Source organism: Podarcis liolepis, assembly GCF_965112155.1.
Source record: "Podarcis liolepis genome assembly, chromosome: 15".
NCBI classification, from domain to species: Eukaryota; Metazoa; Chordata; class Lepidosauria; order Squamata; family Lacertidae; genus Podarcis; species Podarcis liolepis.
Window position 1 is genome coordinate 5,841,238 of NC_139566.1, and position 27,369 is coordinate 5,868,606.

The following is a 27,369-nucleotide window of genomic DNA, read 5'->3' on the forward strand; positions in this document are numbered from 1 at the left end:
GCGGCGGAGAAGCGAAATTGACAAGCGGAGACGGAGGAGCGACGCTGCTGCTTCTGCTGCCGCCGCCGCATCTCTCGGAAAAGAAAAGTTCTTCGCCCGCTCCGCTTGTCCCTAGGATTTTTTTTAAAGCCAGTTTTGAGGGAAGCGGGGGAGGAAAAAAATAAAATAAAATTCCGAAGCATTGTCCGGCAGCTTGCACGGGCGGGAGCTGCGCGCGGGCGCAACTTCAGGATCGGGGCCGCCGCGCTGCGCGCAAAAGAAGAAACTACTGCTTTTTTGCACTGGAGGGAGAAGCGCAAGGAACAGCCTCGAGCCCCTCAGGCGGAATTTGGTTCAAAGAAAAGAAAAGGGAAAAAAGAGAGAAAACCATCAATTTCTTCTGCAGGATTCCGAAGGAGAATTAAAAGCGATTTTCGAGCAGGTCTGGGTACTACCCTCCTTTTCCCTCTTCCTTTCCGGTAAAGGAGATGCCCCCCCCCCCCGCTTTGGGATATTATTATTATTAAACCATATTTTATTTTGGTGGTTTTGCTTGTGGTTAAGTCATTGCTGCCCACTCTGACAGATAGGAATTTGTTTTTGAATTTATTCGGGGGTGCAGTGGTAAGTCAAAGGAGCGCTGCCTGCTATTTTTTTTTTGTCTCCCTGTTGGAGAAGAAAAGCGTTTCCTTATTTCTGGGGTACTTTCCCCTTTTCAGGTAGAAAATGACACGAGGCCACATCGTGCTATAGGCACACCTACCTGTGAGTTTTACTCCCTCCTAAAGTAGCGAGCTCCTCCGCTGACTGCAGGGGCGCGCGCTTACTCCTGAGTAAACGGGTGAAGGTTTTTGCCGTGTCAGGAGCGATTTATCCCCACCCTCTCCCGCAAAAGCAAGACAGGATAATGAGGACTCCCGAAAAAGAAAAATTAAAAAGAAAGAACTTTCGTTGGGGGAAAATGTATGAGAGTTTGCAAAACCGGCAGAAACTTCACAAATTGATTTTTTGCTCTCTTTAAAAAAACAACAACACGATTGTTGCTGTTGTTTGCAATAGTTGTTTGCAATAGTTGTTTGCAATAATGATGTCTAAGGATGGCTTTTGATGTTCAGCTGAAAAACAAAAAACGTGTCCAGTCATTTGTACTGGCATCACTTGCTAGGATTATTAATAATTATTTCTGTGGGATGAAATTATGGTAATTCAAATCGAGTTTAATGGTACTAAATATTCTGTTATAATTAAAGAAAAAATTATATGTAATTTCCGTAGCAGGATTTGACATCTGTTAAAAATATTACTAATGCTAATAAAGTTGCTTTAATTGTAATAGGGTGAAAGCTTAACACAATTGTATATAGACAGTGGCATGAATATTTATTAAATATTGACTGTTGTTACTAATGACCGTTAATGTCTAGAGAAGGAAACAGGATCTAATAATATTAGCAACAATAGTGTTATCAACAGTAATCACTAGTAATTTTATTAACAGCAATCTAATGCTGTTAATCATGATGTATCAATTACCATTACCTGTAAAAATAGCAACGTATTAATAGGAATATATTGCTAATAATGTACAGTATTGCTTTTAACAGTATTGCATTACTGATATTACAGATTTTGCAGGTAGCAATATCAATACAATTAGATGCCATTTCTTCCTGCGCAAAGCTTTTAAGAAATATTATTTATTATTCAATGGACATTCCTTGCTATAGGGGGAAATGACATTTATTCATAAATCTATTATTAGGAGGTGGTTGGAGATAATAAATTCTTCAGAGGGTTGGTAAAAGGAATATCGTTTTAATTCTTGCTACGCTTGGAAAAAGACAAATTCTCTCGCCCCCACCCCCAAATCCCTCATTGATCTGTAGATGATCTTCATCAGCTGTATTTAATACCTTGATCGGGGGTCAGTAGGAGAATAAAGATATATACAGGGGTTCAGAGTTAAACCCACATGCTCCCTGATCCTTAAAATAGTTCACCGGAATAGATCTGTCTCATTCATGCAAGCTACTTTCTCTGTTGCTAGAGAAACTCTCTCTCCTTGAAAACTGAAATCTGAATGCCTGTTGATTTTGAGCATAGAAAGGACAGAATGGGGAGGGAAACAGAGGATAGATTGGGGTCTTTGCCCTGGCTTAGATGGCTTCAATTTGCCCACACCCCAATGGCAGAAGCACCCTAAAACCCCAGAGACGGGCATTTCTGGTGATGAAACATCCATCCCAGAGACAGTTTCGGATGAAGGCTCTCCCTCTCTTTTGGAAGCCCATCAAAATCTGATGGATCGTTTCTTTGGAGCCACCACCAGGGAACTGACTTTAAACTACCTCTCAAAGACTTGTTTGTTGCATTTTCTGTTCCTTTTGGGACACCGCTGCCTTAAAAGGCAGATGAACAGCCCCCAAAAGGCTGTCTTAAGATGTCGTATATTTTACACTCGATGGGAATGTGAACTTTAGACAACCGGGATGGGAGTTCTGTGGCTTCTGGTTTTTCCTTCCTTGCACAATGTTTGCTGAGCTCTCTTCTTAAAAATAAACTAACCTCTTGCACCTTTTCTCTCTCCCTGTCCTTCCTTTAAAAAATAAAACCCCCATGCACAGATCTGTCAGGATTTGAATGCCTGCTAGCAGCTGCCGCCTCACTGGAAGAAGTTTTCTCTCTGGTTATGGGTACCCTTTTCGGAGTCGTTATAACCCTGCTGCCTGTGTGCTTTCCATCCTCTGGCGACTGAAGACCCGAGATTCCTTCCCTTCTCTCTGCTGGGCTTCTGCCAAATCGAGGCATTGTGATCTTCTTTCTCCAGCGAAGAAGGCAGACTGCTTCTTTTGGGAAGACCCACGGGGAGGAAAATGGAGAGAGGCGACTGCAATTTCCCCTCCCGGCACTGATTCTTACTAGTGGGGATTTTGGGATTCCCTCTGCCGCTTTTGGAAGAACGGAAGAAAACCTTCGTTTACAGTTGCCTGCTCGGACTTGTGGGGCGAGGAGTGGGGGGAGAAACTGCCAAAGACGCCCCTCCTTTCATTCCTTATTCTTCTCCCTAACCCCCCCCCCTTTGCAAAGCATGCAGTTGTTTGCTGTTCTGCTGGAAAGTAGATTTATAACCCCACTTTCTTTAGGATCTGTTTCATCCTCTTCCTCCTGTCTACCTGCTTCCTCCTTCTCTCCCTCCTTCACGGCTGGTCCTTTCCACCTTCTCCTTCCCAAACCTCAGCCACTCACCCCCTGCCCTTCTCTATTCCTCTTCCCTCCTCCTCCTCCTTTCCTTCCTTCTCTCCCTCCTTTCTTCTCCTCTTGCCACCTGTTCCCCAGCCTTCCTGCCCATCTCATCCTTTCCTTCTCTCCCTAGCCGTCATTCTCTTGCCCGTTGCTGCCCCTTCTTGACCTCCCAGCCTCTGCAGCCAGCCCCATAGCTCCTCCAACCAACCCCCCCTCTGCTAGATCTCTCTCTAACCCCCCTGCAATTCTCACCCCCTTTCTCCCCTCCCACTCCCCTCCTTTCCTGCCCCTTCCTTACGACCCCTCTCCCAGGATGGCTCTGGTGGTGACCCCCTGGCAGGAAGAGCTTCCAGGCGTTCCTCCAGGGGTCCCGCCGCAGCTGCCAGCCCCAGCCCCCCAGGAGCCCAGCGGGGGCAGCAGCGGGGAGGGCAAGGCGTCGGCCTCGGCCGTGGACTGTCTGGTGTGCGGGGACAAGGCCAGTGGGAAGCACTACGGCCAGTTCACCTGCGAGGGCTGCAAGAGCTTTTTCAAGCGCTCCGTTCGCCGCAACCTCAGCTACACCTGCCGTGCCAGCCGCCAGTGCCCCGTCGACCAACACCACCGCAACCAGTGCCAGCACTGCCGCCTCACCAAGTGCCTCAAGGTTGGCATGCGCCGTGAAGGTGGGTTGCCTGGGGGGGGGGGTGTCCCACACATCTCCTCCTCCTCTCTCTCTCTCTCTGTTTTCTTGCAATCTCCCTCTCCTCCTTTCGCTCTCCAGAAGCCAGTCTTCCATTTCTTCTTCTTCCCCGTTTTCTTTTTTTTATATAAGATGTTTATTAAAATTTTTCAAAATATTAAAAAAGAAAAATAGAAAAATACAAAATAAAAGTAATTAAAAACAACTCAATCTTTCCATTACTTATTTTTCATTAGCTTGTTTCCCGGACCTCCTCACGCCTCCCTTTTTTGTATTCCAATTCAGTTTGTTGGTTCAGCAAATCCTTCCCCTCTTTCTTTATCCTAATCTTTAATTTTAAAATATTGTACCATTACATCTTTACCTATTCGTAATCCATTTTTCATATTCCCTTATAGTATTGCAGCTAAAAACCACTTAGTTTCTATCCAACATCATTCTAACATTCATTAATTTTACAATATTTCTGTAAATAGTCTTTAAATTTCTTCCAATCTTCTTCCACCGACTCTTCTCCCTGGTCTCGGATTCTGCCAGTCATTTCCGCCAGTTCCATATAGTCAATCACCTTCATCTGCCATTCTTCCAGAGTGGGTAAATCTTGTGTCTTCCAATACTTTGCAATAAGTATTCTTGCTGCTGTTGTAGCATACATAAAAAAAGTTCTATCCTTCTTTGGCACCAATTGGCCGACTATGCCCAGGAGAAAGGCCTCTGGTTTCTTCTAGAAAGTATATTTAAATACTTTTTTCAATTCATTATAAATCATCTCCCAGAAAGCCTTAATCCTTGGGCACATCCACCAAAGGTGAAAGAATGTACCTTCAGTTTCTTTACATTTCCAACATTTGTTATCGGGCAAGTGGTAGATTTTCGCAAGCTTGACTGGTGTCATGTACCACCTGTATACCATTTTCATAATATTCTCTCTTAAGGCATTACATGCCGTAAACTTCATACCTGTGGTCCATAACTGTTCCCAGCCAGCCATCATTATATTATGTCCAACATCTTGTGCCCATTTAATCATAACAGATTTCACCGTTTCATCCTGAGTGTTCCATTTCAACAGCAGATTGTACATCCTTGACAAAATCTTAGTTTTGGGTTCTAACAGTTCTGTTTCTAATTTTGATTCTTCCACCTGGAAACCAATTTTCTTGTCCAAATTGTATGCCTCCATTATCTGTTTTCCCCTGTTTGGATCTCTCTTGCTCTTTCCTTTTCTGGAAGTTGTGACATCCCTTTACTTGCTCTGCTCCTCCATGCTGCCTTAGGGCTCCTCCGGAGAGCAAGGGGAAGGAGCGTAGCTCAGTGGTCAGAGCAGCTGCTTGGCTTGCAGAAGGTCCCAGGTTTCATCCCCGCTGGCAGAGGCTCTCTTGCCCTCGAAAGCAACTGCCAGTCTGTGCCAAAAGCACTGAGTTTCCAGCATCCCTGGTTTTTCTTTTTCTGTGGGTGTATTCTGCGAAATGTCATTGATGCATCAATAGTCTTATTATTTATGTATTCATATGTTACCTGCCTTTCAACCTAAGTTCCCAGGGCAGGTTCCACCAACTAAAACACAGTACAGTGGTACCTTGGGTGAAGAATTTAATTCGTTCTGGAGGTCCGTTCTTAACCTGAAACTGTTCTTAACCTGAAGCACCACTTTAGCTAATGGGGCCTCCTGCTGCTGCCACGCTGCCGGAGCACGATTTCTGTTCTCATCCTGAAGCAAAGTTCTTAACCCAAGGTACTATTTCTGGCTTAGCAGAGTCTGTAACCTGAAGCGTTTGTAACCTGAAGCGTATGTAACCCGAGGTACCACTGTATTGAAACGGCTAACAATCGCAAAAATAACGTGGGCCCTAAAAGGATACGGCTTGAGTGTCAAAAGCACTTCATTCAGTTTATATATCCCACGCTTCCTCTCGAAGGAGCCCAGGGTGGAAAACCTATCAATCATGTAGAAGGGAAAGAACATAAGCAGAGCCCGCTGGATCAGGCCAGTGGCTCATGTAGTCCAGGATCCTGTTCTCACAGTGGCCGATCAGATGCCTCAGTGGGAAACTTGCAAGCACAAAGTGCAACACACAAAAGCACAGTTGGCCCCAGTGGCTCCTGTGGGAGGGAGTTCCGCAGTTTAACGATGCACTGGGTGAAAAAGTCTTCCCCTTTTCTCTGTCCAGGGATCTGAGGGTCACCGGAAACAGTCTTCTTTCAACCCCCAAATGGCAACCTGGGTAAAGAGGGATGTTTTTAAAATCCCTCCTGAAAGTCAATTACGAGGCAGGCGGGCGCATCTCGCTCGGGAGGGCATTTCACAAATGGGGAGCCACCACCAAGGAGGCCCTGTCAGTGCCAACCGGGCCTCCTTGGTGGTGGCACCCTTACTACCAAGGCCTCCTCTGCTGGTCTGAAATGCTTGATACTGGGAAAGGTGCTTTTTAAAAAGGCACTGGTGCCTTAGTGGCCAATGGTGCGTTAATGGCGGATAGATTTGTGCATAGAAACAGAATAACCTGTTTTATACGGAGTCCAAACATTGATCCAATTAGCTCATTATTGTCTCTGCTGACTGGAAGAGGCTCTCTGGGGTTTCAAGCAGGGATTAAATGTGGGATCTTCAGCATGCAAAGCAATCGCTCTACTCCTGAGCTGCTGTCATTTCATTCAAAAATAAGAAGCTAGTCCTCATGGTTCTGAATAGAGGATTGGTTGTAATTGGGAACTGCCTTACACCAAGCCAGCCCCTTGGATCAATCTAGCTGTGTGTTGTCTACACTGGCTGGCAGCAGCTCTCCAGGATTTCAGGCAAGGGGTCTCTTCCAGCGGTATGTGGGGATGGCAGAGATCGAACTCAGGACCTTGTGCACGCAGGGTCCTTGCTCTGCCACTGAGCTACGGCCTTTTCCTGAACCATCCACACATCATTCTGCTTTATTAGCTGCGTTCTGCAGTGCTTCCTCAATGTCCGTATATTATTGCCACCCAGAGGGGCAAACTGCGATTCTTGCATTGTAGGGGGTTGGACTAGATGACCTTTGGGGGTGCCCCTCCAACTCTGCCATTCTATGGAAAGCAGGGCAAAGAATTAAATCAGGCCATTTGAGTTAAAGGCTGAGAAAACGATAACTAAAATCGACAGATTTGCGCACCGGCTACTTCCACCCCTGTCCTGATTTTATTTACTTCTGCTCTCCAGGGGACCTGGTTTAATTTCAATTTATTTGTGGCATGAAAAGTGAGGAGGATTTCAGCAGGGAGTGCTGGGACTTGACTGGGAACAAAGCAGAGATTCTGCTGCGAAACCTTTGCAGCGGCAAACTCTGTCGAATGGGAAATAGCTGCCCTGCCATTGTCCTGAACCTTCGGGACAGATAAAAGAAAGAGCTTTTTCACACAAGACGTAGCTAGACTCTGGAACTCCCTCCCACATGAGGGCAGAGGCAGCCACCAAGGCTTGAAAAGAGGACTGGGCAAATTGATGGAGGGGAGAGGGCTATTTGTCACTAGCACTAGCCCCTGTTGGCTACCAGGCACTGCGGCTTTGCTCTGCCTCCAGGAAAGCTTCTGAAAGCCGATTGCTGCAAATCGCAAGCGTGGAGAGCACTGCTGTTGCGCTCAGGCCCTCCTTTTGGGCTTCCAAAGAGGCATGTGGATGGTCACTGTGAAAAGAGGAGGCAGGACTACAAGGCCTCCACTTGACCTGACCCAGGCGCCGGGCTCTTCTGATGTCTTTACGTTCCAGAGGAAGTCTATTTACATCCCTAGTTTCTTACAGGTATTTGGCCTTGGTGAGGAGAGGATGCTGGACTAGACTGGACCCCTTTGGCCTGATCCAACGGGCTCTTATTGCATTCTTAAAAGTAAAGGGACCCCTGACCATTAGGTCCAGTTGTGGCTGACTCTGGGGTTGCGGCGCTCATCTCGCTTTACTGGCCGAGGGAGCTGGCGTATGGCTTCCGAGTCATGTGGCCAGCATGATGAAGCCGCTTCTGGCGAACCAGAGCCGAAACGCCGTTTACCTTCCCGCCGGAGCGGTACCTATTTATCTATTTGCACTTTGACGTGCTTTCGTACTGCTAGGTTGGCAGGAGCAGGGACCGAGCAACGGGCGCTCACCCCGTTGTGGGGATTCGAACTGCTGACCTTCTGATCGGCAAGTCCTAGGCTCTGTGGTTTAACCCACAACGCCACCCGCATCCTATTGCATTCTTACGAGAGCACTATACAAAGTGCCTATGTGGGGACCCTAATTCTTCATCTTCCTTCCATCCCTCTTCTGCTTTCCCCGCCTCCCGTTTTCCTTTGTGACTCTCTCCCGTTTCTATCCTGTTTTCCGCCAGTTCCCCTTTTCTTCATTTCCCCCCAATTCCCTCCACGCCTCCTCTTTGCTTTCTCTCCTCCTTTTCTCCCTTTCTTTGCCTTCCTCTTCCTCTGCAACCCTTTTACAAAGGCAGATCTTGATTATCTACCCTTGCCAACCACGTGCCCTTTGCTGAATCATCCTCCTCTCTGCTCCTGCAATTTCTTCCCTCGTTCCCCTTGATTCATGCCATCTTTGTCTTTCCAAGAACCACCCAGGGTAGGACAGCATCTCCTCCTTTTCATCTTCGCCCTTCAAAATTATTTACCTTTCCCCTTTCCTTCTCTCTGTCCTTCCTCTGCGCTTTCTTCTTCTTTATTTTTTAGGATGCGCCACTTAAGATCCCGTTTCTTCCCCTCCATATTTAAGCAGAGGGGCTCCTTTGCAAGACGATTGGACACATTAATGGCTGATAAGGCTACCAACAAGGGACGCGGGTGGCGCTGTGGGTTAAACCACAGAGCCTAGGACTTGCCAATCAGAAGGTCGGCAGTTCTAATCCCCGTGACGGGGTGAGCTCCCGTTGCTCGGTCCCTGCTCCTGCCAACCTAGCAGTTTGAAAGCATGTCAAAGTGCAAGTAGATAAATAGGTACCACTCCGGTGGGAAGGTAAACGGCGTTTCCATGCGGTGCTCTAGTTCGCCAGAAGCGGCTTAGTCATGCTGGCCACATGACCCGGAAGCTGTACGCTGGCTCCCTCGGCCAATAAAGTGAGATGAGCGCTGCAACCCCAGAGTCGGCCACGACTGGACCCAATGGTCAGGGGTCCCTTTACCTTTACCTTTAAGGCTACCAACATCTGCTGGCTGCAATGGCTATTTTCTGCCTCTACTGTTGGAAGCAGTAGCTGCTGAATAATAGCAGTTCTAGGAAACCACATGGGGGGAAAGTGCCCTGGCATTTGGGTCTGGCTTGTGGGCATCTGCTTGGCTTTTGTGGGAACATTTGCAGGATAAAAAGCTACAGGATTTCTGGGAAAGGTTTCAAGAAGTGCACAGATTAGAAAGGAAACCAGTGCAGCTGCCTCAAAATAGTTGCAAGCCCCCGGCAGTGTTTTTTAAAATCATTTTTTATTTTTTAATATATCTTTATTAATTTAAAATAAATGCATTTATGAAAAACAGATGTACATATAAGTAAACAAACATACAATCAAACAAACAAATAACAGAAAAATCAAACAAGCCACTACACTATCAGAAGATTAATATAATTATCATCATATATACTCCTGGTATTGAACACAATTATAAAATTTGTAGAAAAGAAATTTAAAACCGACTTCCAATTAATCTCACTGTCTATCCGTTTCTTCATACCGCACAGTTACTTGTATAATTTCTTTTTACCTCCTCCCTACAAATGTAGAAACAATGGAGTAAAAGGAAACATCTTGGCAGAATTAGACTGAGCCCCCAGCAGTGTTGAAAGCAGCACGGTGTCTGACCGCCCCAGTAGCAGGTAGAGAAACAACTAATCATGGCTCAGTGATTTAAAAAAAAAAGTTGTCTGGAGGGGGCAAAGGATTCCTTGGAGGAGAGAGAATGCGGGAAGATTTGAGACGGTGTTTTCAGAGCTTGCTCACACAGCACAACCTGTGGAACTCCCTGCCACAAGAAGCAGGGACAGCGACCAACTTGGATGGCTTTAAAGGAGGGTTGGGCTGGTTCATGAAGAGGGCTATCGATGGCTGCTAGCGACGATGGCTGTGCTTCTGCGTCCACGGTCAGAGGCAGCAATTCTTCTGAACGCCAGTTGCTGCAGGAACTGCAGGAGGCGAGAGGGCCTTTTGTGCTGAAGTCATGCTTGCGGGTTTCTGACAAGACGGGCCCCTGGCGTGATCCAGCAGGCTTGTTTGTGGGGCCAGAGCTGAGCGCCCCCTGATCTGCTGGTCCTGCCAATCATGCAGAAGGTGGGGAGGAAGCAGGGCAGGGTTCCCTTTGCCTTGACACAAGCTTTTTTTTAAAAAAATCATTTTTATTGATTTTCCAATAAAAAACATCCATTTAATATATCCAATCATAATACTCCAATTAAAATAAAAAACTAAAAAAGAGACAAAATTATAGTCCAAATTATAATTATTAATTTCTCGGGGCTCCCCAAGGGTCTGGATCTCTGAAGCAAATCTCCACATCTTAGTCCTGTTTCTCCTCGTTGTTTCCATATTTTCCACATCTCAATTTTGACGCTTCTTACTTAATTTTCAATTTTCTTTTTCACTGTGATTACTAACAACCCCAATGGCATGTTATTGCATCATACTATATACAAAGCAAACAAAATAATAATAATAATAATAATAATAATAATAGGAGGTCAATTTATATCCTGCCTTTTTCCCTGACAGGGACTCAAGGCGGCTTACAAATAAAATAAGAACTGCTAATTATTATTTTTCTTTGAGGGGTGCAACCATTTAAAAAACAATTAAACAATGTAATTAAAATTACCTATCTGTCTATAGGGGAAGCGGGTGGCACTGTGGGTTAAACCACAGAGCCTAGAACTTGCCGATCAGAAGGTCGGCGGTTTGAATCCCCGCGACGGGGTGAGCTCTCGTTGCTCGGTCCCAGCTCCTGCCAACCTAGCAGTTCGAAAGCACGTCCAAGTGCAAGTAGATAAATAGGTACCACTCTGGAGGGAAGGTAAACGGCGTTTCCGTGCGCTGCTCTGGTTCGCCAGAAGCGGCTTAGTCATGTTGGCCACATGACCCGGAAGCTGTACACCGGCTCCCTCGGCCAGTAAAGCGAGATGAGCGCCGCAACCCCAGAGTTGGTCACAACTGGACCTAATGGTCAGGGGTCCATTTACCTTTACCTATCTGTCTATAAGATTCCTGTGTTGTACTGGGTTGGACTTGATGGCCCCGGAAGGGTCCCTTCCAACCTTATAATTCTGTTAAAAACATACTGGCAATCTCCCTACGATAGGGGAATGGCAAACTAAGCTGTTGGACTGCGCCGAAATGGCAAAACTGACCGGAAAGCTCAGGAATCAAGAAGACGAGAACTTCAAGAAAGAATGGGGGGGGGGGGAATTATAATTTATTTAGGACACCATTGTAAAGCAGGTGAAAACATTACCAGGATTCTAATAATGCTTGTAATGGATCAAATATGATGGACAATATGGACAGGTACAAAATATTGTTGTTGTTTAGTCGTGTCCGACTCTTTGTGACCCCCTGAACCAGAGCAAACCAGGCACTTCTGTCTCCCACTGCCTTCCGCAGTTTGGTCAAACTCATTTTAGTAGCTTTGAGAACACTGTCCAACCATCTCGTCCTCTGTCGTCCCCTTCTCCTTGTGCCCTCCATCTTTCCCAACATCAGGGTCTTTTCCAGGGAGTCTTCTCTTCTCATGAGGTGGCCAAAGTCTTGGAGCCTCAGCTTCAGGATCTGTCCTTCCAGTGAGCACTCAGGGCTGATTTCCTTCAGAATGGAGAGGTCTGATCTTCTTGCAGTCCATGGGACTCTCTAGAGTCTCCTCCAGCACCATAATTCAAAAGCATCCATTCTTCGGCGATCAGCCTTCTTTATGGTCCAGCTCTCACTTCCATACATCACTACTGGGAAAACCATAGCTTTAACTATACGGACCTTTGTTGGCAAGGTGATACAAAATATAGACTGAAATAATACGCATTTGGAAATGTTGACACTAGATTCAGAGAAATGTGTATTGGGCATTGTTACAGCTCTTCATTTGTAAAACCAAATAAAAACGATTAAAGAGACCACATACTGGCAATCACTACAGAAAAATAATAATAAGGAAACGAAATGGAAACATTTGCATCCTTCGTTTCCCAAGCAGGATTGGTGTTGAATACTGAGAATCTTAAGTCAGAAGTCCAGGAGATAAAATTTTCCCCTCCCCAGGACAACGTAGCAGCATATTGGTTTCCTGAAATAAATGCTGAGATGCGAATCATGTGCTTTCTCCCTTCTTCCCCCGATAATATTTTATTTATTTTCCAACAATAACAGAAACAAAACAAACAACAATAAAAACCAAAATGAAACAAATTGACTCCCCCCCTAATCCCTTCCTTGGTTCCATTGTATATCAATGTACTACCTGTCCATTATAAAGTTTTAACCATTTGAATTTCTTATTGTCCATTCATAATAAAATTACAAGAATTCTCAAAACTCTGCCAATGTATTAACCTGTGTACATTGCAATAAAGTCCTTCCATTCTTTCTTAAATTCCTTGTTGTCGCTTCCTCTTAATTTCATTGTCAACTTTGCCGTTTCAGCATATTCCGTTAATTTAACTTGCCAATCTTCTTTGGCCGCGACGCTTTCTTCTTTCCAATGTTGTGCTGTTTGTGCAGCCGTGGTTGCGTACATAAACAAATTCTTTTGTGATCTTGGTAAGTCCATTCCTGTAATACCTAGCAGGTAATCTTCTGGGTTTTTTTTAGCAAAGGTTATTTTAAACACCTTCATTTCATTATAAATCATTTCCCAATAATTCTTAACAATTTTGCAATTCCACCATTTATGAAAAAATGTACCTTCTCTTGTTTTACATTTCCAACGCTTGTTTTCTCTAGTTTTGCACATTTTTGCTAGTTTAACCAGAGTTAGATACCTGAAGGAGCGTCTCCACCCCCATCTTTCTGCCTGGACACCGAGGTCCATCTGAGGGCCTTCTGGTGGTTCCCTCCCTATGAGAAGCCAAGTTACAGGGAACCAGGCAGAGGGCCTTCTCGGTAGAGGCACCCGCTCTGTGGAACGCCCTCCCACCAGATGTCAAAGAGAAAAACAACTACCAGACTTTTAGAAGACATCTGAAGGCAGCCCTGTTTAGGGAAGCTTTGAATGTTTAATAGACTATTGTATTTTAATATTCTGTTGGAAGCCGCCCAGAATGGCTGGGGAAACCCAGCCAGATGGGCGGGGTATAAATAATAAATTATTATTATTACTTATTATCTATACATCATTTTTTCTTTTTTATATACATTTTTATTATTTTTAACATATTAATTCCAACATTCATGCAACATAACTTCTCTTCTTATGCAATATTTTTGTACTTCCGTCAACGCCTCTGATGATGTTCCGTTCTTTATCACTTATTATGCATTGCTTAATTACATATTACCTTTAATTATCCTTAACTAATACAGTGGTGCCTCGCAAGACGAAATTAATTCGTTCCGTGAGTCTTTTCATCTTGCGATGTTTTTCGTTTTGCGAAGCACGGTCCGTCGCAACTGCGCCTCTTCAAGCGGCTTTAAGAAAAAAGCGAACAAACTCGCAAGACGTTTTCGTCTTGCGAAGCAAGCCCATAGGGAAATTCGTCTAGCGAAGCAACGCAAAAACCGAAAAACCCTTTCGTCTAGCGAGTTTTTCGTCTTGCGAGGTATTCGTCTTGCGGGGCACCACTGTAATTCTCCTCAATGTCTTTTTTTGGGGCAATATTTCAAATAATTCACCTTACAAAACTTCTTACCAACCTACTAGCGTGATCTGTTCATCACAATTAGTTTTCAAATAGTCCGTAAATTGACTCCAGCCTTCTGAGAATCTCTGGTCCCGCAGGTTTCGAATCCTTCCTGTTAGTTTATCTACCATATTTTTTGCTCTATAAGACGCGCCAGACCACAAGACGCACCTAGTTTTTGGAGGAGGAAAACAAGGGGAAAAATATTCTGAATCCCAGAAGCCAGAACAGCAAGAGGGATCGCTGCGCAGTGAAAGCAGCAATCCCTCTTGCTGTTCTGGCTTCTGTGATAGTTGCGCAGCCTGCATTCGCTCCATAAGACGCACACACATTTCCCCTTACTTTTTAGGAGGGAAAAAGTGAGTCTTATAGAGCAAAAAATACGGTAATTCTGCATAGTCCATCCATTTCATCCTCCTTTCTGCTGCCATTGCATATAGAAGCAACCTATACATCATTTTCTCCCTCCCTCCCTTCTTGTCTCCCTCCAGCCGTGCAACGGGGGCGCATGGCTCCCGCGCAGCCCAGCCCGGGCCAGTACCCCTTCACCAACGGAGACCCCTACAATTGCCACTCATACCTGACGGGCTTCATCTCCCTCCTCCTCCGGGCAGAGCCCTACCCCACTTCCCGCTATGGGGCCCAGTGCCTGCAGCCCAACAACATCATGGGCATCGAGAACATCTGCGAGCTGGCCGCCCGCCTCCTCTTCAGCGCCATCGAATGGGCCAAGAACATCCCCTTCTTCCCGGACTTCCAGTTGGCCGACCAGGTCTGCCTTCTGCGCATGACCTGGAGCGAGCTCTTCGTCCTCAACGCCGCCCAGTGCTCCATGCCTCTCCACGTGGCTCCCCTCCTGGCCGCCGCCGGCCTCCACGCCTCGCCCATGTCCGCCGACCGCGTGGTGGCCTTCATGGACCACATCCGCGTCTTCCAGGAGCAGGTGGAGAAGCTGAAGGCTCTGCACGTCGACTCGGCCGAGTATTCCTGCCTGAAGGCCATCGTCCTCTTCACCCCAGGTGAGCATCGCGCACTGCCGGATCGGAGGAGGAGGAGAGGGCTATCGGCGGCCATGACGGCCATGCTCTGACTCGCCATTTCATCATTCGGGGCAAGCCAGAGAAAGTCCTCCTTCACGCAGGGCATTGTTAAACTATGGAACTCACTGCTGCAGGAGGCAGCGATGTCTGCTATTAAGTAGTGGGTGGACATAGCAAATGACACAGAGATTTCTCCAAATACCGTATTTTTCGCTGTGTAAGACGCACCCGACCATAAGACGCACCTAGTTTTAGAGGAGGAGAACCAGAAAAAAAAATATTCTCTCCCTCTCTGCGCAGCGCCTCTCCAGCAAAGCAGGAGGAGAAATGGAAGGGGCTCCGTTTCTCCTCCCGCTTCACTGAAGAGGCACTGTGCAGAGAGGGAAAGCTGCGCAGTGCCTCTCCAGTGAAGTGAAGTCAGAACAGCAAGAGGGATCGCTGCGCAGCGAAAGCAGCGATCCCTCTTGCTGTTCTGGCTTCTGGGATAGGTGCGCAGCCTGCATTCGCTCCGTAAGACGCACACACATTTCCCCTTACTTTTTAGGAGGGAAAAAGTGCGTCTTATAGAGCAAAAAATACGGTAGTTCTTTATAAGTAAGCTGGAACTAAACTGAACAGCAAACAGCTCAGCCGGCCTGCTTTTATAGGCAGCCGGCTGTCAACATCGTAACAACAACAGCCCAGGGTTTCCCGCCTAAATTAACTTACGTGGACCTGAGTGAAAACTATACAGTGGTACCTCGGGTTAAGAACTTAATTCGTTCCGAAGGTCCGTTCTTAACCTGAAACTGTTCTTAACCTAAAGCACCACTTTAGCTAATGGGGCCTCCCGCTGCCACCACGCGATTTCTGTTCTCATCCTGAAGCAAAGTTCTTAACCCGAGGTACTATTTCTGGGTTAGCAGAGTCTGTAACCTGAAGCGGCAGTAACCTGAAGTGTCTGTAACCCGAGGTACCACTGTATACACAATACCCCTGGTGGCCAGGGTGAGAACTTCAATACATAACATCGGCCATCTTGGATGGCTGTAACAGAAGGCTGTCGTTGGTTAATGGCTGTGCTCTGCCTCCAGAGTCAAGAGGAAGCGATGCTTCTTAATACCTAGTTGTTGGAAACTGCAGCAGAAGAGAGGGCTCTCCTGCTCCGATCCTGCCTGTGGGTTTGCCATGGTTTGCAGCTAAAAAAGCCAATGCAATTCTGGGCTGCATCAATCGGAGTATAGCATCTAGATCAAGGGAAGTAATAGTGCCACTGTATTCTGCTCTGGTCAGACCTCACCTGGAGTACTGTGTCCAGTTCTGGGCACCACAGTTCAAGAAGGACACTGACAAACTGGAACGTGTCCAGAGGAGGGCAACCAAAATGGTCAAAGGCCTGGAAACGATGCCTTATGAGGAACGGCTAAGGGAGCTGGGCATGTTTAGCCTGGAGAAGAGGAGGTTAAGGGGTGATATGATAGCCATGTTCAAATATATAAAAGGATGTCACATAGAGGAGGGAGAAAGGTTGTTTTCTGCTGCTCCAGAGAAGCGGACACGGAGCAATGGATCCAAACTACAAGAAAGAAGATTCCACCTAAACATTAGGAAGAACTTCCTGACAGTAAGAGCTGTTTGACAGTGGAATTTGCTGCCCAGGAGTGTGGTGGAGTCTCCTACTTTGGAGGTCTTTAAGCAGAGGCTTGACAACCATATGTCAGGAGTGCTCTGATGGTGTTTCCTGCTTGGCAGGGGGTTGGACTCGATGGCCCTTGTGGTCTCTTCCAACTCTATCATTCTATGATTCTATTATATGATGGCGGGGGCACTTTGCTGGCCATGGTGAGAACAGGATGTGGGTCTCTTCTGATCGTGTTGGATCTGATTGCGCAATTAATTCAAAGGTGGCTGCAATGCAGAATGGCTTCAGGAACACGTTCCTTTCCTGTCGAGCGGTTGTTAGGAGAGATCAGGGGAACGCCACCACTGAGAAGGCCCTGTGCCTGGTTCCCTGTAGCTTCGCTTCTCGCAGGGAGGGAACAGCCAGAAGGCCCTCGGCGCTGGACCTCAGCTTCCAGGCTGAACAATGGGGGTGGAGATGCTCCTTCAGGTCTACTGGGCCGAAGCCGTTTAGGGCTTTCAAGGTCCGCACGAACACTTCGAATTGTGCCCGGAAATGTCCTGGGAACCAACGTAGGTCTTGCAGAACCTGTGTTATGTGGTCTCGGTGGCCGCTCCCAGTCCCCAGTCTAGCTGCCATATTCTGTCCCAGGATGATCTATGAGAAAGTCTTCTTCCCTCTGTTTGCTTGTATGGAGGTTGCAGAAAGGCAAGAGATTCAAGCAAGGAGCCAGAACAAGTTACCAGCCAAGGTGGGCTGGCTATCCTGGTGTCGGTGGGCCAATTCCTGGCCCACTGGATGGAGAAAGCTTGCTTTTGCTAGCAAGCAGAGTTTGGGGTGGTCACCTGCCTGCATCTGCGTTGGAGGGAGGTCAGACAAGATGACCCCTGGGACACTAATGAACACCTGTGTTATGTAGTGTAGTTTCACCCTGGGCCAACAGGGGGATACTGTATATAGTTTTCACTCAGGTCTGTAGATAGTTTTCACTCAGGTCCGCGGCAGTTATTTTAGGCGGGAACTCTGGGCTGTTGTGGTTACAATGTTGACAGCCGGCTGCCTATAAATACAGGCCGGCTGAGCTGTTCGCGTTAGTTCTATTCCAGCTTACCATAATAAAGAGCTACTTGAAGAAATCGCTGTGCCGGCTGCTATGTCAACCCACGACTTAACAACCTGCATGGCCAAAAAAGCCACTATGGTCTGGAGTGATTCTGTGTTATGCCAGCAGAGGGTGGAGGAGTGACTCCCTCTCGCCTCCTGCTGGAGGGAAACAGAAGCGACTTGCCCCTTTGGGAAGAATAGGAGAGCACGATCCATTTTTGAACCTGCCGCCCACAACCACCAGTCTGCTGCTGTGAAACAGGCCAAGAGGCCAATCAGACCTGGAGGATCAACCCCCCTGGAAACTACCATTAATCCAGAACACGGCAGCTAGGCTGGTGACTGGGAGCGGCTGCCAAGACCACATAACACCGGTCCTGAAAGACCTACACTGGCTCCCAGTATGTTTCCGAGCACAATTCAAAGTGTTGGTGCTGGCCTTTAAAGCCCTAAATAGCCTCGGTATAGTATACCTGAAGGAGCGTCTCCACCCCCATCGTTCTGCCCGGACACTGAGGTCCCGCTCCGAGGGCCTTCTAGTGGTTCCCTCGCTGCGAGAAGCCAAGTTACAGGGAACCAGGCAGAGGGCCTTCTCGGTGGTGGCGCCCACCCTATGGAACGCCCTCCCATCAGATGTCAAGGGGATAAACAACTACAGTGGTACCTCGGGTTAAGTACTTAATTCGTTCCGGAGGTCCGTACTTAACCTGAAACTGTTCTTAACCTGAAGCACCACTTTAGCTACTGGGGCCTCCTGCCGCCGCTGTGCCGCGGGAGCATGATTTCTGTTCTCATCCTAAAGCAAAGTTCTTAACCCGAGGTAGTATTTTGGATTTGGATTTGATATCCCGCTTTATCTGGGTTAGTGGAGTCTGTAATGTGAAGCGTATGTAACCCGAGGTACCACTGTATCTGACTTTTAGAAGACATCTGAAGGCAGCCCTGTTTAGGGAAGTTTTTAATGTTTGATGTTTTATCATGTTTTTAATACGTTTTTAATATTCAGTTGGGAGCCACCCAGAGTGGCTGGGGAAACCCATCTGGATAGGCAGGGTATTAATAGTAGTAGTAGTAGTAGTAGTAGTAGTAGTAGTAGTAGAAGAAATAATAATGTATATCCCTCAAACCCAGTGTTGTCCATACTGACTCTCCATGAATTCAGGCCAGGAGCTTCCCTAGAGATCATAGAATCATAGAATCATAGAGTTGGAAGAGACCACAAGGGCCATCGAGTCCAACCCCCTGCCAAGCAGGAAACACCATCAGAGCGCTCCTGACATATGGTTGTCAAGCCTCTGCTTAAAGACCTCCAAAGTAGGAGACTCCACCACACTCCTTGGCAGCAAATTCCACTGTCAAACAGCTCTTACTGTCAGGAAGTTCTTCCTAATGTTTAGGTGGAATCTTCTTTCTTGTAGTTTGGATCCATTGCTCCGTGTCCGCTTCTCTGGAGCAGCAGAAAACAACCTTTCTCCCTCCTCTATGTGACATCCTTTTATATATTTGAACATGACTATCATATCACCCCTTAACCTCCTCTTCTCCAGGCTAAACATGCCCAGCTCCCTTAGCCGTTCCTCATAAGGCATCGTTTCCAGGCCTTTGACCATTTTGGTTGCCCTCCTCTGGACACGTTCCAGTTTGTCAGTGTCCTTCTTGAATTGTGGTGCCCAGAACCGGACACAGTACTCCAGGTGAGGTCTGACCAGAGCAGAATACAGTGGCACTATTACTTCCCTTGATCTAGATGCTATGCTCCTATTGATGCAGCCCAGAATTGCATTGGCTTTTTTAGCTGCCGCGTCACACTGTTGGCTCATGTCAAGTTTGTGGTCAACCAAGACTCCTAGATCCTTTTCACATGTACTGCTCTCAAGCCAGGTGTCACCCATCTTGTATTTGTGCCTCTCATTTGCTGCTGGGCGTGAGATGCTGCTGGGCATGTGTGTGTTAACCTGGGCCCTTCTGCATGCCAAGGAGGTGGTGCACCTGTGAGCTGTGACCCTCCCCTTCACCTTTCTCCTGGCACCGCTACCTAGAGCTGGCCTCTGCAGAAGCAGAGCTCCTTGCATGCATGTCAAGGAGAAAGGGGATAGAGAAGAGTTTTTCTCCCTCTCCCATAGTTCTAGAAGCCGTGCAACGAAGCTGAACGTTGGAAGATTCGGGGGAGAGAGAAGAAAGTGCTTCTTTGCAATGCACCTTGTTAAACTCCCTCCTGCAGGATGCAGCGAGGGGCAAAAGCCTAGGTGGCTTTAAAAGAGAATGACACAAATTCATGGAGCAGGAGAGTGCTATTGAGGGCTACTATCTGTTGATGGATGGCCATCCTGACTCGGCCCCAGACACACTGACCAGATGTTTGGAAGCTGTGGCTGGATGGTTATGTGGGAGCCGGTTGAAGCTAAATCCTTCGAAGACAGAGGTCCTCTGGCTGGGACGGGACGATATGGGATTGGGGGGGGGGGCAACTCCCATCTCTTGTGGTGGCACAATTAGTGCCAGCACCATCCGTTAAGTGTTTGGGTGTAATCTTCGACACCTCCCTTTCCATGGAGGCGCAGATTGCAGCTATAACAAAGGCGGCATTTTTTCATCTTCGCCAAGCTAAGCAGTTGGCTCCTTACCTCTCTCGCCCTGACCTAGCCACTGTGATCCACGCGACGGTCACCTCCAGACTGGATTATTGTAACTTGCTCTACGTGGGGCTGCCCTTGAGACTGACCCAGAAACTCCAGCGGGTGCAGAATGCTGCAGCGAGACTCCTTACGAGGTCTTCGCTGCGAGATCACATTCACCCGGTGCTATACCAGCTGCACTGGCTCCCGGTGGAGTACAGGATCAGGTTTAAGGTGCTGGTTTTAACCTTTAAAGCCCTATATGGCCTAGGACCCTCGTACGTACGGGACCGCCTCTCCTGGTATGTCCCACAGAGGAACTTAAGATCTTCAAACAAAAACATCTTGGAGGTCCCAGGCCACAGAGAGGTTAGGCTGGCCTCAACCAGAGCCAGGGCTTTTTTGGCTGTGGCTCCGATCTGGTGGAACGCTCCGTCACAAGAGACTAGGGCCCTGCGGGACTTGACAACTTTCCGCATGACCTGCAAGACAGAGCTGTTCCTCCAGGCCTTTGGCCAGGGCACAGCCTGACTCCCTCTTTTAGTAATCTTCACAGAACTCTAGCCCAATGGTTGCCATCAATTTGATTTGAATTAATTTTATAATGAAATGATTTTAGAATGTTGTATTATTTTATTGTTGTTAGCCGCCCTGAGCCCGGCTTCGGCTGGGGAGGGCGGGATATAAATTTATTATTATTATTATTATTATTAGCCATGTTGTCTATGCTCTGCCTGCACAGTCGGAGGCAGGAATGCTTCTGAAGACCAGTTCCTCGAAACTGCAGGAGAAGAGATTTGCTCTTGTGCTCAAATCCTGCTTCTGAGTTTCCCATTGGGGCATCTGGGTGGCCGCTGGGAGAACAGGAGTCTGGGCTAGAAGGATCCGGCAGAGCCTTCTTACGTTTCTATCTGCCCTCTGAGCATGTGGTTTTTTTTGCATTCTGTTTCAACCATGTACATGGCTTTGACACCATTGTCTTGGGAAGCGGTCTATAAACTTGTTGAATCTCAATGGCAACCTCCTCAATTCCGTCCTGCCATCGATCGGTGCTGCCTATTTTCTTGAAGGCATCAGGTAGCTGAGCTTGCGATGGCAGGGAGTGTGTGGGGAGTTTTTTTGCTTGCGTCTTAAGTGATCTCGCCTTGCCAAAATGTACATTGGTTCCTGAAATCGCCCCCAAGGCCAGTTTGCCTTTGCTATTGCAAGATGGAAACTGTCGGAAGTTTGGGCACATAGCCTTTGCACAGAGCTAAGAGAGTGAGAGGGACGCGGGTGGCACTGTGGGTTAAACCACAGAACCTAGGACTTGCTGATCAGAAGGTCGGCGGTTCGAATCCCCGTGACGGGGTGAGCTCCGTTGCTCGGTCCCAGCTCCTGCCAACCTAGCAGTTCAGAAGCATGTCAAAGTGCAAGTAGATAAATAGGTACCGCTCTGGTGGGAAGGTAAACGGCGTTTCCGTGCGCAGCTCTGGTTCGCCAGAAGCGGCTTAGTCCTGCTGGCCACATGACCCGGAAGCTGTACGCCAGCTCCCTCGGCCAATAAAACGAGATGAACGCCGCAACCCAATAGTCGGTCACGACTGGACCTAATGGTCAGGGGTCCCTTTAAGAGAGTGAGGGACCTCTGTACCCCCAGACTGTACCTTTAACCTTACGAGCTTGCAACCTTAGCAAGAATAGGTTGGAACAAAACCTGCATCTCACGTCCCCATGTCTGCTGTGGTCATCTAGCATTTGCTAGGGGGCGAGTTCACAAAGGTGCTGGAGAAACTATTTGCTTTGATGCCCGGAGTAATGCGCCACGACTGGCAGATAAACAGCCCGCCTCTCTGTGTGTTTTTTTTTTAATTAACCAAATCTAGCTGCCCCCCTTTCTCTCCCCACACGCACACACCCTGGTGCTCCTTTCATCCCTTTGGTGGCCCGCGACAGCATAGCCAGAGTAAGCGTTTTCAAGTCCCAGCTATTGATGCCGGCGACGGGCGGCCCATTCTCCCCACGCAGCTAAATGTCTGTTGCGTTAGCCATGCCGCGTTAGAAAAAAGCAGCGGCTGTGAATGGATTCGCGGTGAGGTCCCTTTTGGGGGCCTCTGTCAATAGCGGCGGCGTTCGTGGCCTGAATAGCCACGGCGCTCATTTGAGGGGCTCTGAATGGAGCTGTTTTGTGGCTCCCGCAACGGGGGAGAGGGATGAACTCAGCTTGAAGGTTTCATTCAAGCTGGGAAACGGCAGCCCTCGGAGACGTATTTCACTGGAGTGCTTGGGGGGGCGGCGGCGGCGAATGCTTCTCAACAGGCATGGGGGGGGGAACACAACAACCCTCAAATGTATATTCTCTTAATTGAATCCTGGAATTATGCTCAGTGGAATTTTTTTTGGGGGGGGGGAGGTGATGTAATAAATAAATAAATAAATAAATAATATCCCGCCCTCCCCAGCCGAAGCTGGGCTCAGAGCGGCTAACAACAGGAAAATAATACAGCATTCTAAAATCGTAAGGTTCTCCGTGGGACATACCAGGAGAGGCGGTCCCGTAGGTATGAGGGTCCTAGGCCGTATAGGGCTTTAAAACCAGCACCTTAAGCCTGACCCTGTACTCCACCGGGAGCCAGTGCAGCTGGTAGAGCACTGGGTGAATGTGATCCCACAGTGAGGACCCCATAAGGAGTCTTGCCGTGGCATTCTGCACCCGCTGGAGTTTCTGGGTCAATCTCAAGGGCAGCCCCACGTAGAGTGAGTTACAATAATCCAGTCTGGAGGTGACCGTTGCGTGGATCACAGTGGCTAGGTCAGGGCGAGAGAGTAAAATGACTGAATTTGGTAAAGTGATGCTCATTTCAAGAATCACCTAAGACTGAAGAAAGGAAGAAGACCCTCAGTCTAGCATCCTGTTCTCACTGAGGCTAATACCTGAATGGTAAGATCACAAGTAGGACTTGAGCACAAGAGAATTCTCTCCTTTCCTGTGTTTTTCGGCAACTGAAATTTAGAAACATTGCTGTCTCTGACCACAGAGGCAGAGCGCAGCCATCGTGGCTATTAGCCATCAGTGGCACTCATGAACACAAAACTTATTATGGTCAGAGACCAGCTTAAGAAACACAAATGGAACTACAATCCCAATATATACAACAATGGATTTTCAGTTTAAAATTGCAATAGGCATAGTAAAGGAGGTAAAGGGACCCCTGACCATTAGGTCCAGTCATGACTGACTCTGGGGTTGCGGCTCATCTCGCTTTACTGGCCGAGGGAGCCGGCGTACATCTTCTGGGTCATGTGGCCAGCAGGACTAAGCCGCTTCTGGCGAACTGGAGCAGCGCATGGAAACACCGTTTACCTTTCCGCCAGAGTGGTACCTATTTATCTACTTGCACTTTGACGTGCATTCGAACTGCTAGGTTGGCAGGAGCAGGGACCGAGCAACAGGAGCTCACCCCGTCGCAGGGATTCGAACTGCCAACCTTCTGATCGGCAAGTCCTGGGCTCTGTGGTTTAACCCACAGCGCCACCCCCGTCCCCTGTAGGGGACATATAGGCTTATAAACACAGATAGGCATATAAACACGTAAAAACTTTAAAATAGACTACCTTAGAGAAATGACCCAAAGTCGCCTGTGGATCCGGGTTTGGGAATTTCCAAACTAGATTGAATCGGGCGATGGTCTGCGCCTACAGATCTGTGCGCAGAATCTGACGGCCATCCGGGTCGTCTTGTGGTCTTTGCTTAATAGGAGAAGATCGAATTTTTGCTTTGCCGGGAGGTCAGCAAGCCATACCAGCAGCTGGTTGAAGGTTTCTCTATGTGCCTCACTGTAAAAGGGACATCTAAAAAATATGTGTTCAGGGTTTCCTATATCCCCCAAAGGACAGGCACAAATTCTCTGGTCAAATGGGACTTTTTTAAAGGACCCTTCCAAGACTGGCGAGGGCAGAGCCGAGCTTTCTGGCAAGTGTAAAAGCCCTTCTTGCATTTTTGGATACAAGAAAAAAGAGATATGCTGCTGCTGGTTCCCCCAACCGCTCTGGGCATCTTCCAACATATATAAAAATATAATAAAACTTGAACCATTTTAAAAAAACCCTTCCCTATACAGGGTTGTCTTCTGATGTCTTCTGAAGGTTGTAAAGTTACTATATTGGCCTGAAAATAAACCACATCCCCCCCCCCAAATTCCGACTGTGAAAAGTTAAAGTGCGGCTTAGATTTGCGACCTTACAAAACTGGCTTTTACGATATCGCTGCAGTAAAATGGAACGGGTGCGAGTGCCTGCGAAATTTTAAAAGTGTGGCTTATATTCGGGTGCGGCTTGTATTCGGGCCAATAAGGTACTTTTCTCCCTGGCTCGGGGGTGGGTGGGTCGCATAACTCCATACCCTCCAACTTTTCTCCAGTGAAAATAAGGAAAAGTGGGATGTTCCGGGATCAGATCAGAAACCGGGACGGCTTCTGTAAATCCAGGGTTGTAGGAGCTGGAGTTTTGGTTGTGCTGTGGCCCTGGTGTGGGCTTCGGCTTGTGCATATGTTTGGCCCCTGTGAGAATAGGATGCTGGCTTAGCGGATGGTGACTTTTACCACATATGGTGGACTTGTGATAAAGTTAAGAATTTTGGGGAGTTAATTTACAATGAACTCAAGAAAATATTTAAATACACTTTCCCAAAAAAACCCAGAAGCCTTTTTGTTGGGTTTGATGGGTAAGGAAATTAAGAAAGTGGACCAAAGACTTTTTATGTATGCCACGGCAGCGGCAAGAAACATGCTTGCCCCAAACTGGAAATTGCAAGACGTTCCTACCATTGCAGAGTGGCAGACAAAAATGATGAGCTACGTGGAGTTAGCCAAACTGACGGGAAGAATTCAGGACCAGGACGATCAGAGGTTTCAAGAAAATTGGAGTAAATCTATGGTGTATATAAAGGATAATTGCAAAACTTTTAAAACACTGGCAGGACTGAAATAGCTTACAATGTACCACAGATACAAGGTTTATAAATAGAATTCGCGATATAAGAAAATAAGGGATACTTGCTGAAGGGATGGAGGGAAGTCACAAGCTTGGCAGAGCTAATAGTATCTATGTGATTTATTGTAAAGGTAAAGGGACGCCTGACCATTAGGTCCAGTCGTGGCCGACTCTGGGCTCATCTCGCTTTATTGGCCGAGGGAGCCGGCGTACAGCTTCCGGGTCATGTGGCCAGCATGACTAAGCCACTTCTGGCGAACCAGAGCAGCGCACGGAAACGCCATTTACCTTCCTGCTGGAGCGGTACCTATTTATCTACTTGCACTTTTGGCGTGCTTTCGAAGTCCTAGGTGGGCAGGAGCAGGGACCCAGCAACGGGAGCTCACCCCGTCGCGGGGATTCGAACCGCCGACCTTCTGATTGGCAAGTCCTAGGCTCTGTGGCTTAACCCACAGCGCCACCTGCGTCCCTGTGATTTATTGTATTGTACTGTAAAAGTATGTATGAGGACTGTAACAGTATGTATAAGGAAAATAATAAAAAATTATATACAAAAGAAGAGAATAGGATGTGGCCTAGATAGGATCTTCTCTATCCATCAGCTGGGCTCTCACTCCGATCAGTTGATCTCCCGTGCGAACCTTCTTTCCTTCTCCCCCTTGCAGATGCGGTGGGGCTGACGGACTTGTGCCATGTGGAGAACGTCCAGGAGAAGTCCCAGTGTGCCTTGGAAGAGTACGTCCGGAACCAGTACCCCAACCAGCCCAGCCGATTTGGGCGCCTCCTCCTCCGCCTCCCTTCTCTGCGCATCGTCTCCGCCCCTGTCATCGAGCAACTCTTCTTTGTGCGCTTGGTAGGCAAGACCCCCATCGAGACGCTGATTCGAGACATGCTCCTTTCCGGGTCCAGCTTCAACTGGCCTTACATCTCCATGCAGTGAAAGCAGCCGGGGGTTGGAGGCTGTGACTCTTGCCTTTGCCCCCCAAACTGGGCGACGGGGGCCTGGTTGGTGCGCAGACAGCGGTGGGCTGTCGCTCAGGGAGACAGAGCGTCTCACCTGTGCTCCCTCCAAAATGGCGGCCCTCGAGACAACCAGGAAGTGACATCAAGGAGGTGGAGCTTGAGGGCACTTTCCCGGTTTCTTGGGAGTGACTTTGGACAAGCAATCCCTGCCCTTCCATATTTATATCGCAGACAAAACAAAATGTCGGCCGTATTCTTAAAATGAGCTTGATCCTTGGATGGTTATTTTTTAAAATGTGTTTTGTCTACAAGAATGTCCTTTCCCCTCAAGGAATTATAATGGAACAAGGGCATTCTGGATCGAGAACCTGAGATCTTTCGTTGTCCCATTTCTAAGAGATTTCTATAAACTTCATTGGCGGGTTTGCCTTGGGCCCACCTTCTCAACTGGTGAATGTTTTGTTGACAGCGTGTTGGCGACTAGAGGCCAAGGTGAAGGTTTGCAGTGGATTGCGATACAAACTTGGCGATGCGCAAAAACACGTGTGGCTTGCTGAGCCTCAATTGTGCAACGGCACCTCAAACAATCTTTCGCCTTCCCTTTTGCGTTTGTGCATAAATGTGTAACGAGGGAGAAAAGGGCTGGGGCAATTGGGGGAAAAAAAGACTTGCCTCTTCAGACCGATCAAAAAGAAAAGACTTGCCTCCTCAGCCTGCTTTTCTTTTCTTTTTATAACAAGGACTTTCTTTTTCAGGCCAATATGTGTGAAAGTGTCCTTTACAATATTGCAAAAAGCCTGCATATCTTCCAAGACTCCTTCCCTGTGGGCCTTTACAGCCTAGGGAACTGTCTACAATCTATGATGTTTGAAAGTGATGGTGGCTATCATAGCTTCATATCATACATGAAGCGGAAGAGATACAGAAAAAAACGAACAAACCCAGAATTGGAGTCGGGGCAGTTGATTCCATTCATGTGCAAAAAAGAGGAGATAGACAGGGGAGAGACTTCTTCTTTTTTTAATCTAAAGGAGGGGCAAAATGATTTGGGATGTCTCTTACCTGGAGGGGGAAACATGCTATTTATAAAATAAAATAAACTCAGATTATATCCTACTCCCGTTGCCCAGCTAAATGTACTTACATACAATTCAACACCCATAATTTTTTAAATTTCTGATGGTTTCTTTGTAAGCGCAGCGGCGGAAGATCTCATCTTATGGATTGTGGGTTCCTTTCTTGGATGCGGGGGATGAGGGGAGACGATAAAAAAGAAAAAAAGGAAAAATGTAGCATCTATCAAGTAGATTTAATTAAAAAAAATAAATGATGGAGCTGGCATTATAATTAAAATTGATGATTGC

The 27,369-nt window shown here is 47.4% G+C and overlaps 1 protein-coding gene across 2 annotated transcripts; it reads left to right on the forward strand.

The window, feature by feature from the left end:
* LOC310694240 (COUP transcription factor 2-like) lies at positions 1-27,369 on the forward strand. Of its 2 annotated transcripts, XM_083477290.1 has the most exons (4): positions 1-421; positions 2,604-3,884; positions 14,204-14,731; positions 25,708-27,369. In XM_083477290.1, exons 2-4 carry the CDS (start codon positions 3,536-3,538, stop codon positions 25,980-25,982), a joined length of 1,152 nt encoding a protein of 383 aa, XP_083333416.1. In that variant the 5' UTR covers positions 1-421; positions 2,604-3,535; the 3' UTR covers positions 25,983-27,369. The 2 variants fall into 2 exon arrangements, with proteins under 2 accessions (XP_083333416.1, XP_083333417.1); XM_083477291.1 differs by lacking the exon at positions 1-421 and having other exon boundaries at positions 3,468-3,865.